The 13304-nt window shown below is 48.3% G+C and overlaps 1 protein-coding gene across 19 annotated transcripts in view; it reads left to right on the top strand.

Annotated features, from left to right (window-relative positions):
• The window catches only part of SORBS1 (sorbin and SH3 domain containing 1), a 145871-nt gene that overhangs the window by 37592 nt on the left and 94975 nt on the right, over positions 1–13304 (top strand). For 13 of the 19 annotated variants that reach the window (XM_042909202.1, XM_042909213.1, XM_042909203.1 and 10 more), the window contains 3 exons: positions 290–418; positions 9706–9732; positions 9849–9961. In XM_042909202.1, the coding sequence (XP_042765136.1) occupies positions 290–418; positions 9706–9732; positions 9849–9961 (269 nt within the window). The remainder of the gene's footprint in view (positions 1–289; positions 419–9705; positions 9733–9848; positions 9962–13304) is intronic. The other 6 variants (XM_042909212.1, XM_042909211.1, XM_042909216.1 and 3 more) reach the window with 1 other exon arrangement.

The following is a 13304-nucleotide window of genomic DNA, read 5'->3' as shown; positions in this document are numbered from 1 at the left end:
ATTCATTTTGAAATGTTTTCAGCTGATAATTATAACTTACACAGAACTCATTGTTGCCTCCATTTTCCCCGAACCTCATGACGTGTGGTAAACCTCCGAAAATGGGATTCGTCTTTCTCCTCCACCCACAAATTAATTTTCATTGACCACCACACTGACCATAAGGCTCTCCATGGCTATAAGCAGGTTCATCTCATTCTCTGGCTGTAATGAGTTGCTAGCTGACTACTGGCTTTAATCCTTCAGGAGCCTGGGATTCAGGCGTCTCTTTTGTGCCTTTCCTTTTCAGACATGGATCCAACGAAAATCTGTACTGGGAAGGGAGCGGTGACTCTCCGGGCCTCGTCTTCCTACAGGGAAGTCCCAAGCAGCAGCCCCACGAGCCCTCAGGAAACCCCACAACATGAAAGCAAACCAGGTGTGTGACCCCTGTGCTGGGGGGAGCTGTTCAAAGTCATACTGGGAGGGAGGGAGGCCCTCCTGCTTTTGCTCAGAAAGGTACGAATTCATCTGCTGCCTCCTAACTCTCCCAGGGGTCCCTAGAACGGTCAACACCTCACTCCACGTGTGATGGGTGGTGATCAGTGCCCTGAACTAATGGGTATTCACTTGCTTCAGGCAGACGCATAGCAGCGGCCACCACTTTGTTAGCTTTTGACCAGAGATGAGGAGAAACCTCATTAGGGAGCCGATGGCTCTGCAGAGGACAGAGGTGGCTTAGGGGCATGGGAGGGAGTGGTGAGATGGGCTAGAGGGGAGGTTTTGCAAGGCCATCCCCGCTTTTGAGGGCTGGGTGTAACTGGCCAGGCAGGGCTGGGGCAGTAGGAGGGGAGAAGCCAAGGGAGGCTGAGAAGTGCAGGTGCCTGACTGGCCAGGCTCCCAGGAAGACGGTGGGGCAGGGCTCAAGCCTGGTGGGGGTGACCTGGCGGCCAAAGCAGCAGGAACAGAAGAGCAATTCTGAGGCCCCTGCACACTAGGAGCCAAGGGAAACAAAAGAAGCTCCCATATGCAGCCCACCTCCCATCTGATCCATTGTTCAGGGTGTCTAGAGAGTGGTGTTGAGAACTGGGACCTGGGAACCCAATAGATCGGCATTCTACCACCTGTGGCTGTGCAACTGTGAACGGGACATTTCACTGTCTCAACCCTAGTGATCTCATCTGTAGAATGGGCTTGATAATTGCACCTGCCTCATAGCATTCCTGTGAGCGTGGAGGATGTAAAGTTTTTGCACCTGCCTAGTGACATGGAACAAGCCCTTAGCTGCTATTCGTAGGTTATGATTGTGATTATTTTGACCTCTCTAGAGAGGGTGCTCCAGAGGGCCCCTCCCCACTCACCCCCCCCCCATCCCACAAAGTGTTCTGGGCACTGAGAAACACTGAGGTTTCACAGGGACAGCTGGCTTTGTGGCCCCCTGCCCTCCACATGGCACTGGTTCTCACATTGGAGCTGCATCAGAATCACTGGAGTAAAATGACAAGGTGCTGCGTCCCAGGCCAGAGCTTTAGGATTTATGATTCCCGCTTGTAGGTTTCAGGTGGGGTTGGAGGGTTTACATTTCTGACAAGTTCCCGGTCATGCTGCTGCTGCTGCTGCCCTAAGGACCACATTTGAAAGCTCCTGCTGTAGGGAAAGGGGATTGCTTCCTTTCTGGATGGGAATGAAGGGAGTAAAGGAATTAGGATAATGTCCACTTCCTTGGGACTGGAGACAAAAGGAAGTGGGACACACAAACTTTTTGGTGCAGTGGGGAGCAGTGTGTTGTGATGAGATGGAATTCTGTTGGATGAGGATGGTTGGTGCCCAGCATCCCGGGTCATGCCCAGGAAACTGACTTCCTGTCCCAGCCACCTATAACCAGCGCCAAGGCAGATGCCCAAGGACTAGGCCAGGCTAGGGTTTGAGCACAAACCCTGTTCTGATAATGTTGCCTCCCTGTGGAGGGCTTCTTTTTCCCTGGTCTCAGGGCAGGCATAAGTGGCTGCCAGCACTATTGGTTGAAAGAAGCTTCCTGGCCTCATATTCCTGAACCCATACCTGAAAAGGTAGGGCCAAGCAATGAAGGCAAAATAATTCCTTCCTAAGGCTAGCTTAATCCAGCCTCTCCAGGCCTAACTGGGAAGATCTAGCTCCCAAGGATGTTTGAGGAAGAGATAATCCTAAGGGATAATTTAAAGAAAAAGACCATACCTACAGCTCATGGCCCAATAAAATGACCTTATCAAGCTCAGGGCCCTTTCTCTGGTGGTAAAAGGTAGAGCGAATGGGAGGAGGAGAGGGTCCTTGAGCTCCCCCTGGTGGTTATAGAGTGGCACTAACATAGAACGCCTGCTACTCTTTCGCCCAGTAGTCTTGGGCTTACAGTGCCGTGCAGTGATTTGAGTACTTTAAGAAGCTCTCTAGTCTCCAAATAATTCTATATCCTATGAATTCTGACAACTCACTTGGGTGAAAAAAGATCTTGTTTGAAAACGCAAATACATTGAAGAATTAGGGGATAGCCCAGTCGTGCACACTTCCAAGGTAAAAATCAGTTTTAGTAGAGTATTTTCCTCCTGGTAAGTGGAGTTCATTGGCTCCAAGCCAACAGACATTTAGTTAGCATCATCTGTGTGCCAGGCACTAAGTAGTCACTGGGAATTGTGGCGAGAAATGGGGAGAAGGGAAGGAAAAGGAGAGTAATTCTAGGTGCATTAGGTGAGGACAGAAGTCCTTTTGCTGCAACAGAGGAGTCTGGCGTGGGCCGCTAGTCCACTTCTGTGCTATCCGACTGGGGAAGCCACACCTTTGAAGACCATGTAAAGTATGAGGGACCTGTGCAAGCTGCTTTCCAAGCTTCCTAGCTCCAAAATGCTCTATGACCTTGGGAAGTTTGGGGATTAACCTGACACAAACAGAATCCCATTCACTGAGGTCAGATTCGAGATTACACATAAGGGCAGTTTGGGGTGGAAGGAAGAAGCTGGGTTTGAGTAAAGGGAAGAGTAAGTACCAAAGAGGCTGGGATGAGTTAACACTGGAGTGAGGTTAAAAAAGGATGTGACTCCGAGGATGGGACCTCCCAGCTGGAGACCTTTCCTCTTACTGTACTGCTCACGGACCAGCATACTGCAGACTCTTGACTGGCTTTGTCCAGGCGGCTCCTCAGCCCTCCCCTCATCCCTGCCTGCTCCCTCCGCTTGGGCCTCTGGCTGATGACCTGCCTACCCCGCAGCGGCCTCTAGTCCTGTCACAGGGCCTGGGAGTCCATGGGCCTCGACAAGCCTCAGGCAAACCATTTTCTGCACCATCTGCAGGCAGCCACGTTCAGCCCGGACCAGCAGCGCACATATGAGGCAGCGAGTGTCTCTTGCCAACGACAGGGCATGCTTCCTGCTCGCAGTGCCTTCACAGATAGCTGATGTCCAGTAGCGTCCAGCTCCCTCCCTTATCACCAGGGCCAGCATCTGTGCCCCAGCTGCTCTGTCTGCCTTTCTCTGCCCGCTCCCTGGCTTCACCACCTCCTTCCATCCCTGTATATCTACAAGTTGCTGATCATTTGCCCAGACTGGAAGCTCCAGTCTTGTGCTACTGCCCAGCACCTGTGTCCTGGTTTCTTTCCTTACGTGACCCTTTGACACCCGCATTTCAGAGGTGGCTCCTGTTTCCAGTCCTTGCTTCAGCTCCCTCATCCTATGAGACCTGGTCTAGTTCTGCAGTGACACAGCCCTCTTTTGAGGCTCAGCTCTGCCACTTACCGTCTTTGTGATGTGGGCAACTCATTCAGCCTTGGCGAGCTTCAGTTTCCTCATCTATAAAATGGGGATGGCCTGAGTAGAGTTGCTGGGATTCAGTGAGCTCTTTCACACCAAGATCTAGCATGAGCCAGGCACACAGCAGGTGCTCTTTGATGACAACCCTCCTAGTTATGCACATCCGGAGGCCTGTCACAGCCTTCCAGTAATTGCAGTTGGTGGCCTTGAGGGCAGCGGGAATGAAGAACCAGGGCCAGGGGGAAAGTGCATGTGGAAGAGTGAAGTGGCAGGGCTTGGTACAGTGTGTTTGAGGAGCTTGGAGATGTGAACCTGCTGAGAAGGAAGTGCCTCCCCTGGTTGACTAGGAGGATGGCTGAGGTGCTCATGGAAGCAGTGGCTTTATGAAGGGAGAGAAAGGGATGTTGAATTCCATAGTTTCACATACTAAGTTTTGGGGAAAGGGCAGGACCTCTAGAAAGGAGTTTCTAAAAGATATTTGGAAACTTGGAGTTCAGAGTGTGGGTTTAGGAGCCGTGTGCATCCAAGATTGGGAGGATGGAGGTGCTGTCTGAGGTGGAGGGTGGTAGAGTCCTAGGAGTTGCCCGGTTTAAACCCACCCTCCAGACTCCTGCCCTCAAGAGGTAGCTCGACTCTGGATTGTCAACCGTGGCTTCTGACCAGCCTCCTAATCTGTGAATGTGGACCTAGGTTTTTGGATCAGAACCTTCTAGAAAGAACTGCAATAATTTTAGTGCCGACTCCCTGACTCTGGGAGAGGTATTACCTTATCCCTGCTTCCTTGCCTGGCCATCATTGCCTGGCCAGGTCTGGGTATTGACCTGGTTGGTTCAGGGAATCTACACCTGTGTCCCCAGGTCAGAGTGTTACTCCAGAAGAGACAGGGAGCCTGATGAACTGGTGAGTGTGATACCAAGCTTCCTGTCTGGTGTAGCCAGAAGGCCATCAATCCCTATGTTCTGACCCACAAGCCAAAATCCAGTTCAACCCCTACATTTTGTTAATTCTGTGCCGGTTGCCTCCAGTCTTTCCTGCCTGATTCTTGACTACCACATTAGCTTTGGGCGTAAATCAACTCATTTCCTCTGGTTTGACTCTTGTGTTTGTGCTCCAGAAATGGCAGTAGCAAAAAGATATCATGAGAAAATTGACATGGAAGCAGTTAAAGACTGCTAAAGACCGTTAATGTGAGTTAGAGTCCTCTTTTATGAATGCCTGTACACGAATTAGGGCCAAACGAAGTTGGAAGGAAAAGACTCCACCAGAGAACACCGTGATTTCTGACACGAAATACTCATTGAAGGGATTCCAAAAAGTACCCTCAGGTTTCATATTTTGCTAGGACTGAACTCATCGAAAGCTATTATATTCATATACTCACAGTTATGGTGGATTACAGGGAGAGGATACAGATTAATATCAGCCAAGAGAAGAAGTCCAAAGTGAGCTCTAGGGAAGAACCAAGCACAGAGACTTTTGTTGACCTCTCCTAGGGAGTCAGGATGCATTAGTTCCTGTCTGATGTAGCCTAAAGACCATCAATCCCCGTGTTCTGACCCACAAGCCAAAATTCAGTTCAACCCCTACGTTTTGTTAATTGGGGCAAGGACAGGACCTCTAGAAAGAAGTTTCTAAAAGACATTTGGAAAATTGCAGTTCAGAGTGTGGATTGAGATGTGACAGTATGTTCAGGGAACTGTCAATCTGGAAGTTCTCCTGAGCTGTTGTGCCCAGAGTTTTTATCCACTGCTCATGTGGCCAGTCTCACTCTCCAGCCCGAGGGTGAGCTCTTGATGGCTCAAAGTCCCCACGCTGAATCACATTATTGATCTGGCACAAAGACACTCCCATTGGGATGACATTATGGGTTCAGAGATTAATTCCCAGAAGGCAGATGGCAAAGGCCAGATCTCTTTCTGGGTAAGGTTAAATTATTTACCACACAGCTGGAATAAAGAAATAAACATAAATGAGATTTGGAACACTATTAGATCCACTGGTAACAATTCTTGGGATACCCTCCTAGAATACATCGAATCTGACTCGGTAAAAGTTATCCTGAGATCCTAAGAACTGATCAGCAGAACAGCTTCAGAGCAGACCAAAATGAAATTAGCACAGAATGAGATAAAAGAAAATATCAAGAGGCTGTGGCCACAGGCCAACAAAGATCATGTATAAAAAACAGAGGAAAAGATAAGACAAAATAAATTGTACTTCTCCTGGAAAGGCTCGGTCTCAGCAGGGCTGCAAAACCTACCTAGAATCCAACTTTCCTAAGCCCTCCTCCCCCCTCAGGGGCTCTGAGGTAACATTTATCGAAAGAAGCATTTTGACAGTCTCCTCAACCACGAGCTAATAATTGATGGTTATGTATATAAAATTTCACCTGCCGCACTTGGATACAAATGGCTGTGGGCTGGTGCCGACCTTCAAGGTTCAGAAGACTAGGTAACAGAGGATGACATACATTGGAAATTCAGCCTTCCTTTAGTGAGGAAGAGAGGAATGCCTAGAGAGGTCCTGGAAATTGCCTTTTCTGGGGCAAGGTGAGGGGAACAGTTTTTGTGACTTGAAATGAGAAGAAAAAGTGGGTTGATTTCCATGGATATTACCTTCTCAAAGCTGTTTATCAGATGGCAGATGTCAACAACTCTCATTTCTATGTGTGGGGAAACTTTTTTCCCTTAGTTTTGGATTCCAATTTTACTAATAAGCACATACTTTCTGCCAGGTATTTCCATTAAGTCCTCATGACTCAAAAGAGGTAGATAATACTTCATTTCACAGATGAGGCTGTCCTGTGCTGTGGGATGTGCAGTTAGCAAGGACTCCAGCTAGACAGTCGGATGCCAAAATGATAGTCCCCTTACGACTAGTGCTTTGGAGGGACAGACTCATCTCCGCTGTCCATGACGCATCTGCTTGTCAGTGTCACCTGAATAGAAGCAACTCAACCAAGAACAAAAGAGCAGGCAAAGTAATGTGCCCCCATGTCCGTGTAGAAAGCTCACGTCCTTCATCAGATAGCCCCTCACTCAGAACCTATTGATATTCAGTGTATGTGTAAATCTAATACATTTGACAGAATGGCTCAACAAAGGTGGGCTAGAAATAACTTAGGAAGGTGGGACAGTATAAGTTGATGGATACAGGGTTGGGGGGAACCATTATCATATTGTGTTACTTCGTGCTTGAGGGCCTGCCATGTGCAAATAAATCTCTGGGCCAGGAATCTGGATGGATGCAACAGTGAGTGTTAAAAATGGTCACTTTTAGGATCCTTCATATGCCTGATCTCTGGATCTTCAGCAACCCTGTGGTGTCCATGGAGTAAGGATCCTATTTGATAGACGAGAAAAAGAAAGTTCAGAATGATTGGCAGCCTGCCCTTGGTCACAGAAGCCAGTACATTGCAATAATGTGCATAAAACTCAAATCCTATAAATTCCCCAGCTATGTGGTTGGGAAGAGAAGACAAATACCTGTAAATTATGCATAAGGGAGCAGCAGAAATGTACCCAGCAACCCACTAAAAGAATACATGACAGAAACGTTATAAAAACCTCTGTTTGGGGGGCCCCTGGGTGGCTCAGTCTGTTAAGCATTTTGGTTCAGGTCATATCTACAGTTCATGAGCTCAAGCCCTGCATCAGGCTCCATGCTGAGGTTGGAGCCTGCTTAGGATTCTCTCCCTCTCTCTCTGCCCCTTCCCCATTCTCTTTCTCTCTGTCTCTCAATAATAAACTTAAAAAACCCTCTATTTTAGAGGGGAAAAGAAAGCAAAAAATGGGTACAAAATAGTTAACAGTTAATGGGAAACAGTTTTCCAGAAAAACGATGTGTTTCAAATGTTCCTTGTATCGTGGTTTTCAAAAAGTATGGACTGTGGACCGGCAGCCTCAGCATCACCTGGGAAACATGGTAGAAATGTAAGGCTTCACCTCCCATCCACTGAGTCAGAAGCACTGGGGGTCGAGCCCTCCGGTCTGTGCTAAGAAGCACGCAGGTGATTCTACTACAGTTGAACTGCTGTGCAGGGGTGCAAACCATTCGAAACCTTTACCTGATGCTTTGCCTTTTGTTCCCACACCTTTTATCCCACCTCCTCTCTGGAATGTAGGTGGTTGGAGGGGGGTGGGGGGTTGATGGCTGTGGGTGGTGGGCAGAGTGCTGCACTAGCTTCGGGATACCCAGGCTGGCTGCTTTGCATTTCCAAGCTGTGTGATGTGGGGCAAGCTGGCCTCTCTTATCCTCGTCCGTGAAGTAGAGTGATCACCCACCTCACAGACTTGCCGTGTACGCTAAATGAAGTACTAGATAGGACAAAAGTGACTAACGGTGTCTGGCCGTTAGATGGTGTTCAGTAACACTGGTAAATCTCAACTTGACACCTGGAAAGCCCACCTCTAGTCCTTGAGGTGGGGCTTGGGTTGTGACAGCTGCTGTATTAGTCCCTTTTTATACCCCTAGAGGGTAAGATAAGAGTAGGCAGGACACGGGGCGCCTGGGTGGCTCAGTGGGTTGAGCATCCGACTTCGGCTCAGGTCATGATCTCACAGCTCGTGGGCTCAAGCCCCACCATCGGGCTCTGTGCCGACAGCTCGGACCCTGGAGCCTGCTTCAGATTCTGTATCTCCTTCCCTGCCCCTCCCCTGCTCGTGCTCTCTCTCAAAAAATAAATTTTTAAAAGTTATTAAAAAAAAAAAGAGTAGGCAGGACATGAAGAAGGAAGTTAAGGGTTTGGCTAGTTCAGGGGGTTGGCACACTATGGCCTGCAGGCCACATCTGGTCCATGCCTATTTTTGTACAAAAAATAGTACAATGGGAAAATGGTTCAAAGGAAAGCACAAGAGGAATAGTATTATATGCATGTGAAATTCTATGAAATTCAAATTTCAGTGTCCACAAATAAAAGTTCTTTGGAATACATCCACACTCGTTCATGTACATGTTATCTGTGGCCACTTTTGTGCTAGGATAGCAGGGTTGAATAGCTGCGACTGAGACCATATGGCCCGCAATCCCTAAAATATTTACTGTCTGGCCCTTGATAGAAAAAGGTTGCTGACCTCTGGGCTAGGTGGAGGGTAGAGCATAGAGACGAGGTGATGCGGAAGGTGATGATGATAGCTAGCAAACATTTACTGAGCCCTGGCAGGCACTGTGCTAAGCATTTCTCCTGCATTATGTCATTTAATCCTTATAGCAACACTTAGGAAGCAAGCATATCATTATCCCCACTTTTCAGATGGGAAAATAGGCTTAGAACTTGCTCAGGGTCACAGAGCCCATCGGTGGTGGATCCAGGATTTGAGGTGAGGTCAGGGTGGTAGCCAGCCACAAGGGGACAAGGTTGGCTTGTCACGTGATGAAAACTCAGGGTGATTAGATTTTGAAATGTTTATGTGGCTCATTTAAATGGAAAGAAGGAAAGCAGGCAGAGGAGGAAAAAAAAAAGTCCTTATCACAGCAGATACCTCTGGGCTTAAATCATGCTTTCCCCCTAGCCCCGCTGCCAGTAGCCACAGAAAAAGTGCTTATCTATTTCTCCCTCTCCGGAGTCAGTTAATTAAGCCCAGCCTGCTAATGAGGAGAGGTCATTCAGAGCCCACATCAGGGATGGAGAAGGGGAATGGGAGTTACTAGGGACAGGGCAGGGGAGAGTTCTGTTGCCTTTTTGTCTGTAAAATAAGAATGTCAAGGAACAATTGTTTCTTCATTACTGTGAATGTGAGCCTTGTGTTTTCAAAGGTCAGCGCCTGTGAGCACATCATGGTTTAGAGTGGGTTCCTATGGTAATTAGGCCATCGTGACTGAGGGCATTTTGTGTCAGGCAACGGGGTGCTGGGTTTTCCTCTTTCTCTGCAGTACATGCTTGTTTCCTGCGAGTGTAACCATTTCTGTTTGCCCCTTTCTCTTGTTTTCATCCTTTCTGCACCACACGTAGTTCTGGACTCAGAGAATCCCTCAGCAGGTATGGTTTCTCTTGCATTCTTTCTGCCCCTGCCTTCCACCAGGGACTTAGAGGGGAACCGGGGAGTGTTCCCTGTGAGTGAGGGGTTTCTTTCTTTTTTCCCCCCCATCTCTCAGATGAGTGGAGGCTCTCTTCCAATGCTGATGCCAATGGAAACGCCCAGCCCTCCTCACTTGCTGCCAAGGGCTACAGAAGTGTGCATCCCAACCTTTCTTCCGACAAGCCCCAGGTAGGCCTGTGCCCACGGGTGGGGTGGGGACTGGTGAGTGGCACCTGTTCTTGAGTCTTTTAGCCTGCGCTCATGACTTCCTGCTTGCCCAGCTGAATAACGGACTGGGATCTGAGCCACACTTTTGGCTAACTGTGGAAAAGTTCTGCAAGGACCAGAGATAGGGGGGAAAAGTTGGGGCTCAAGGACAGCAGAGGATGAGGATGATCTATACCAGGGGATAGGAAGTGTGAGCCCAATGTTTCTAGGTTTGAAATGTATGTGGAAATGTTCTGAAAGAGGGAATGCATTTAGCCCTGAGTAAGGAGGGGAAGAGTCTGAGCCTGGTGGGTTAAAAACTCTGGAATCAAAGAGTACACTCTTGTGTTTATTGCATTTATTTGCTGTAAGAGTTCCAGCAACTCTAGGCTTACAGATCACGGTCGGGTAGCTGTGGCCAGCCCCGAACCCCGTGGCCCAGAGCAGGCAGACGGACATCTGAATGGCCGGAACAGCACAGCCTCAACTGCCTCGTGCTGATCTGCTAAAGAACACACCAACCCCCGCCGCAGGCCCCGCACAACTTGGAGAAGGGATCATTTTGGCTTAAGTCTTCCCCCTAAGTTGTTTTCCTGATCTTTCTTCCTTCCTCTCCCTGTCACTACTCTGCCATTTTGATGAAAGAATAGATCCTGTTTTAGTTTAGCTTAGTGAAGAGTGTTTTTTACAGAGGAGTAACATCCATGGGATGGAGCCATCCTTTCTCTTAAAGGACACTGTACTGTTCCAAAAAGTGTGGTGGGAGTATGTTCCTCATGTGGTCCCCGTCCCTGGGCCTGCCTTGCGCGAAGGTACTCCCAGAATTCACCAGGAGCCTGGGCATTCCAAATGCCGCCCCGGATCCCACCCCACTTGTCTGATGATCCTCTTGCTCCTGAGGGCATAAAGTTGCACTGGCCTCTGAAATGGAACCAAGTCAGAGAGGACGTCTTCCTTCCTCTCTGCAGACCCTGGCTTTCCAGGCTTAGAGGTGTCGCTGAGCAGCCCCGCTAAACCTTCCCGCCATGCTCGCCTCCCGTAGGCACAGCCATGTGCCCGCAAGGCCACTGGCTAGAACCCGAGCTGCAGGTGTGCCTCATGATGCCCTTATAGGACACAGCTGTCCAGTAAATGACTTGCCATCGATGTTCCATTTCCGAGACCTTCCCCGGTGTGTGAGTGCGCTGCCTGTCTCTCAGAGACAGGTTTCTGTCTCTGCAGTCTCAGGCGTGAATAGAGCTGGCTCTGAGTTAGGAGATGGTGCTGATTAATTCAAGGCAAATGTGGAAGCACATCTTCCTCCCCTATCAGTGACGTAGTTCAAAGGCTAACTCGCTCCTTCCTTTGGCTTCTTAGAGAGTTCTTCTGAAGAGATAATTTTGAGAACGTGAAGTAAATAAAAATTCCTCTTAAATACATTTATTTACTACAGCTTTACTGAGCATTCACTGTGTTCAGATCAAGATGTTAAACATTGCCCTCAAGGAGTTTATAAGGGTGAACTTTATCATAATGGTGAATTTCCTATCATATCGCCTACAGATAGCATATTTTCTTATTTGTCACTCTCCAAGAATTTTTTTTTTTAACTGGGGTGTCTTAAAGAGAACCTGGCAAATTGCTGATACAGAGGTTTTGTTCTGTATATTCAGTGTACAATTGGCCACCCAACTTTCAAGAACCTTTAGGTCATACATCATTTCTTGGATTTGTTTTCTGAATGCAAGAATGACTTCTTGTCCATAGAGCCATTGCCAGACCTGTAAGTACTATGCTGGCTTAGACAGAACCAAGTCGGGCTGGGCTGGGAACTGCCCCGGCTTAGTTTCAGATGAAGATAGCTCTTAGAGCCCCACAGGCCTGGCATCTGCTTATAAGGAATGAGTTGGGGTCCAGGAGACCCCGGGGCCAGAGGGGAATCCTGTTTTCTGGTGCTCCCAGATGCTGCCTTTCTTTCTGCTGTCCTGGACCTGCTGCTCTCCTCGCCTCTCATAACGAGGAACCCGGGCTCCCCTCCCTCTGACAGCATCATCGCGGTGGTCTTCACTGGGGGCGGAAATGGGCAGTTTCTGGAACTGTATAAGCTAGGAACATATCTGATTCTTCAAGCAGCTCCATTTCTTCACTGCCCCCACCTTCTACAGGGATGAAGGGAATTTCATTAGTAGCCAGCTAGGCAGGAATGGAAGCTGCCTCTGTAGTTCGTACAGTGTTTACAATAAATCAGAAAGTAGTTCCTTCCATGTAAAATGACAATGCCTATCTCCCTCCTTCTTTGGGACAGGAAGGCCTTTGGCTCAGGGTGAACTGTCAACACTCTGGGGAGGCATCTTCTCTACAGGGTCAAAGCCCTGGGAAGCCTTGTGCCTGATGTCATGCAGCCCTGGCACCTTATATGGCCAAAAGCAGATTAAGTTAAAAACCCACTGAAACCTACTTCTATCTTTGGACAAGAAGAATCACATGTGGGACACTGGAGCTCAAAGTAAAAGTAACTCTGAGCTGAAGTCAAAATTGGCTTTTGCTTCTCTCCCTGACAACCACCGCTCCACTCACCCCCAGTCCCTTTGGTGTATGATGGTTCAAGTGCTTTATTTGTAAAGAGCATTGTTCGGTTTGAAACATGCCCCAACCTCCGGTGTAAGTTCACTGGAACCAAGTATGTCCCAACTGGAGGGTTTTACTCCTGCTAACTACTGAAGAGGGGTCATTCGTTTTGTATTTTTGACTGGTCCACATGGCCTCATTCCACAGGCACTGTCTTGGGCACCCTGTGGAAAGGATAGGCATCAAGTTAACCTAGGATATCCAAATTGTTTCTCCTCAATCCAGGTTATCTGTAGCTTGAAAACTGAGTTTGTTATGAGTTGCTTACTGTTTCTGGGGTTGATCTTCTAATCCAGACTCAAAAAACTTGATTTCTTACCTAGTCACCCTTGTTAGTATCCCTTCCCCTTGCTACCTGCACTCCACAAAAAATAAAAAACAACCCCCAGATAGACCCACACCCTTGCACTCTCCCGGCTTTTGGTCATAACCCATTTGCTAAGTATTGACCAAACTTACTATACTTCACCGGTGCAATTTAGATGATGTTCCGGCTTTCTAGTACTGGGCTGTCTTTGAAGATAGGAACCCGTGAGGAAAATCTAGGTGTCTTAGCTTAGGCTGCTGTAACAAAATCCCATAATCAGGTGTCTTAGACAACACATTTATTTCTCACAGATCTTGAGGCTGGGAAGTCCAAAACCAAGGTGCCAGCTGATGTGGTTCCTAGTTAGGGCTCTCTTCCTCGCACATAGACAGCCACCTTCTCGCTGTGTCC

Source organism: Panthera leo, chromosome D2, assembly GCF_018350215.1.
Source record: "Panthera leo isolate Ple1 chromosome D2, P.leo_Ple1_pat1.1, whole genome shotgun sequence".
In the NCBI taxonomy this organism is placed as follows: Eukaryota; Metazoa; Chordata; class Mammalia; order Carnivora; family Felidae; genus Panthera; species Panthera leo.
The sequence above is the reverse complement of the archived record's forward strand: the minus strand, read 5'-3'. Positions and strand labels throughout refer to the sequence as shown.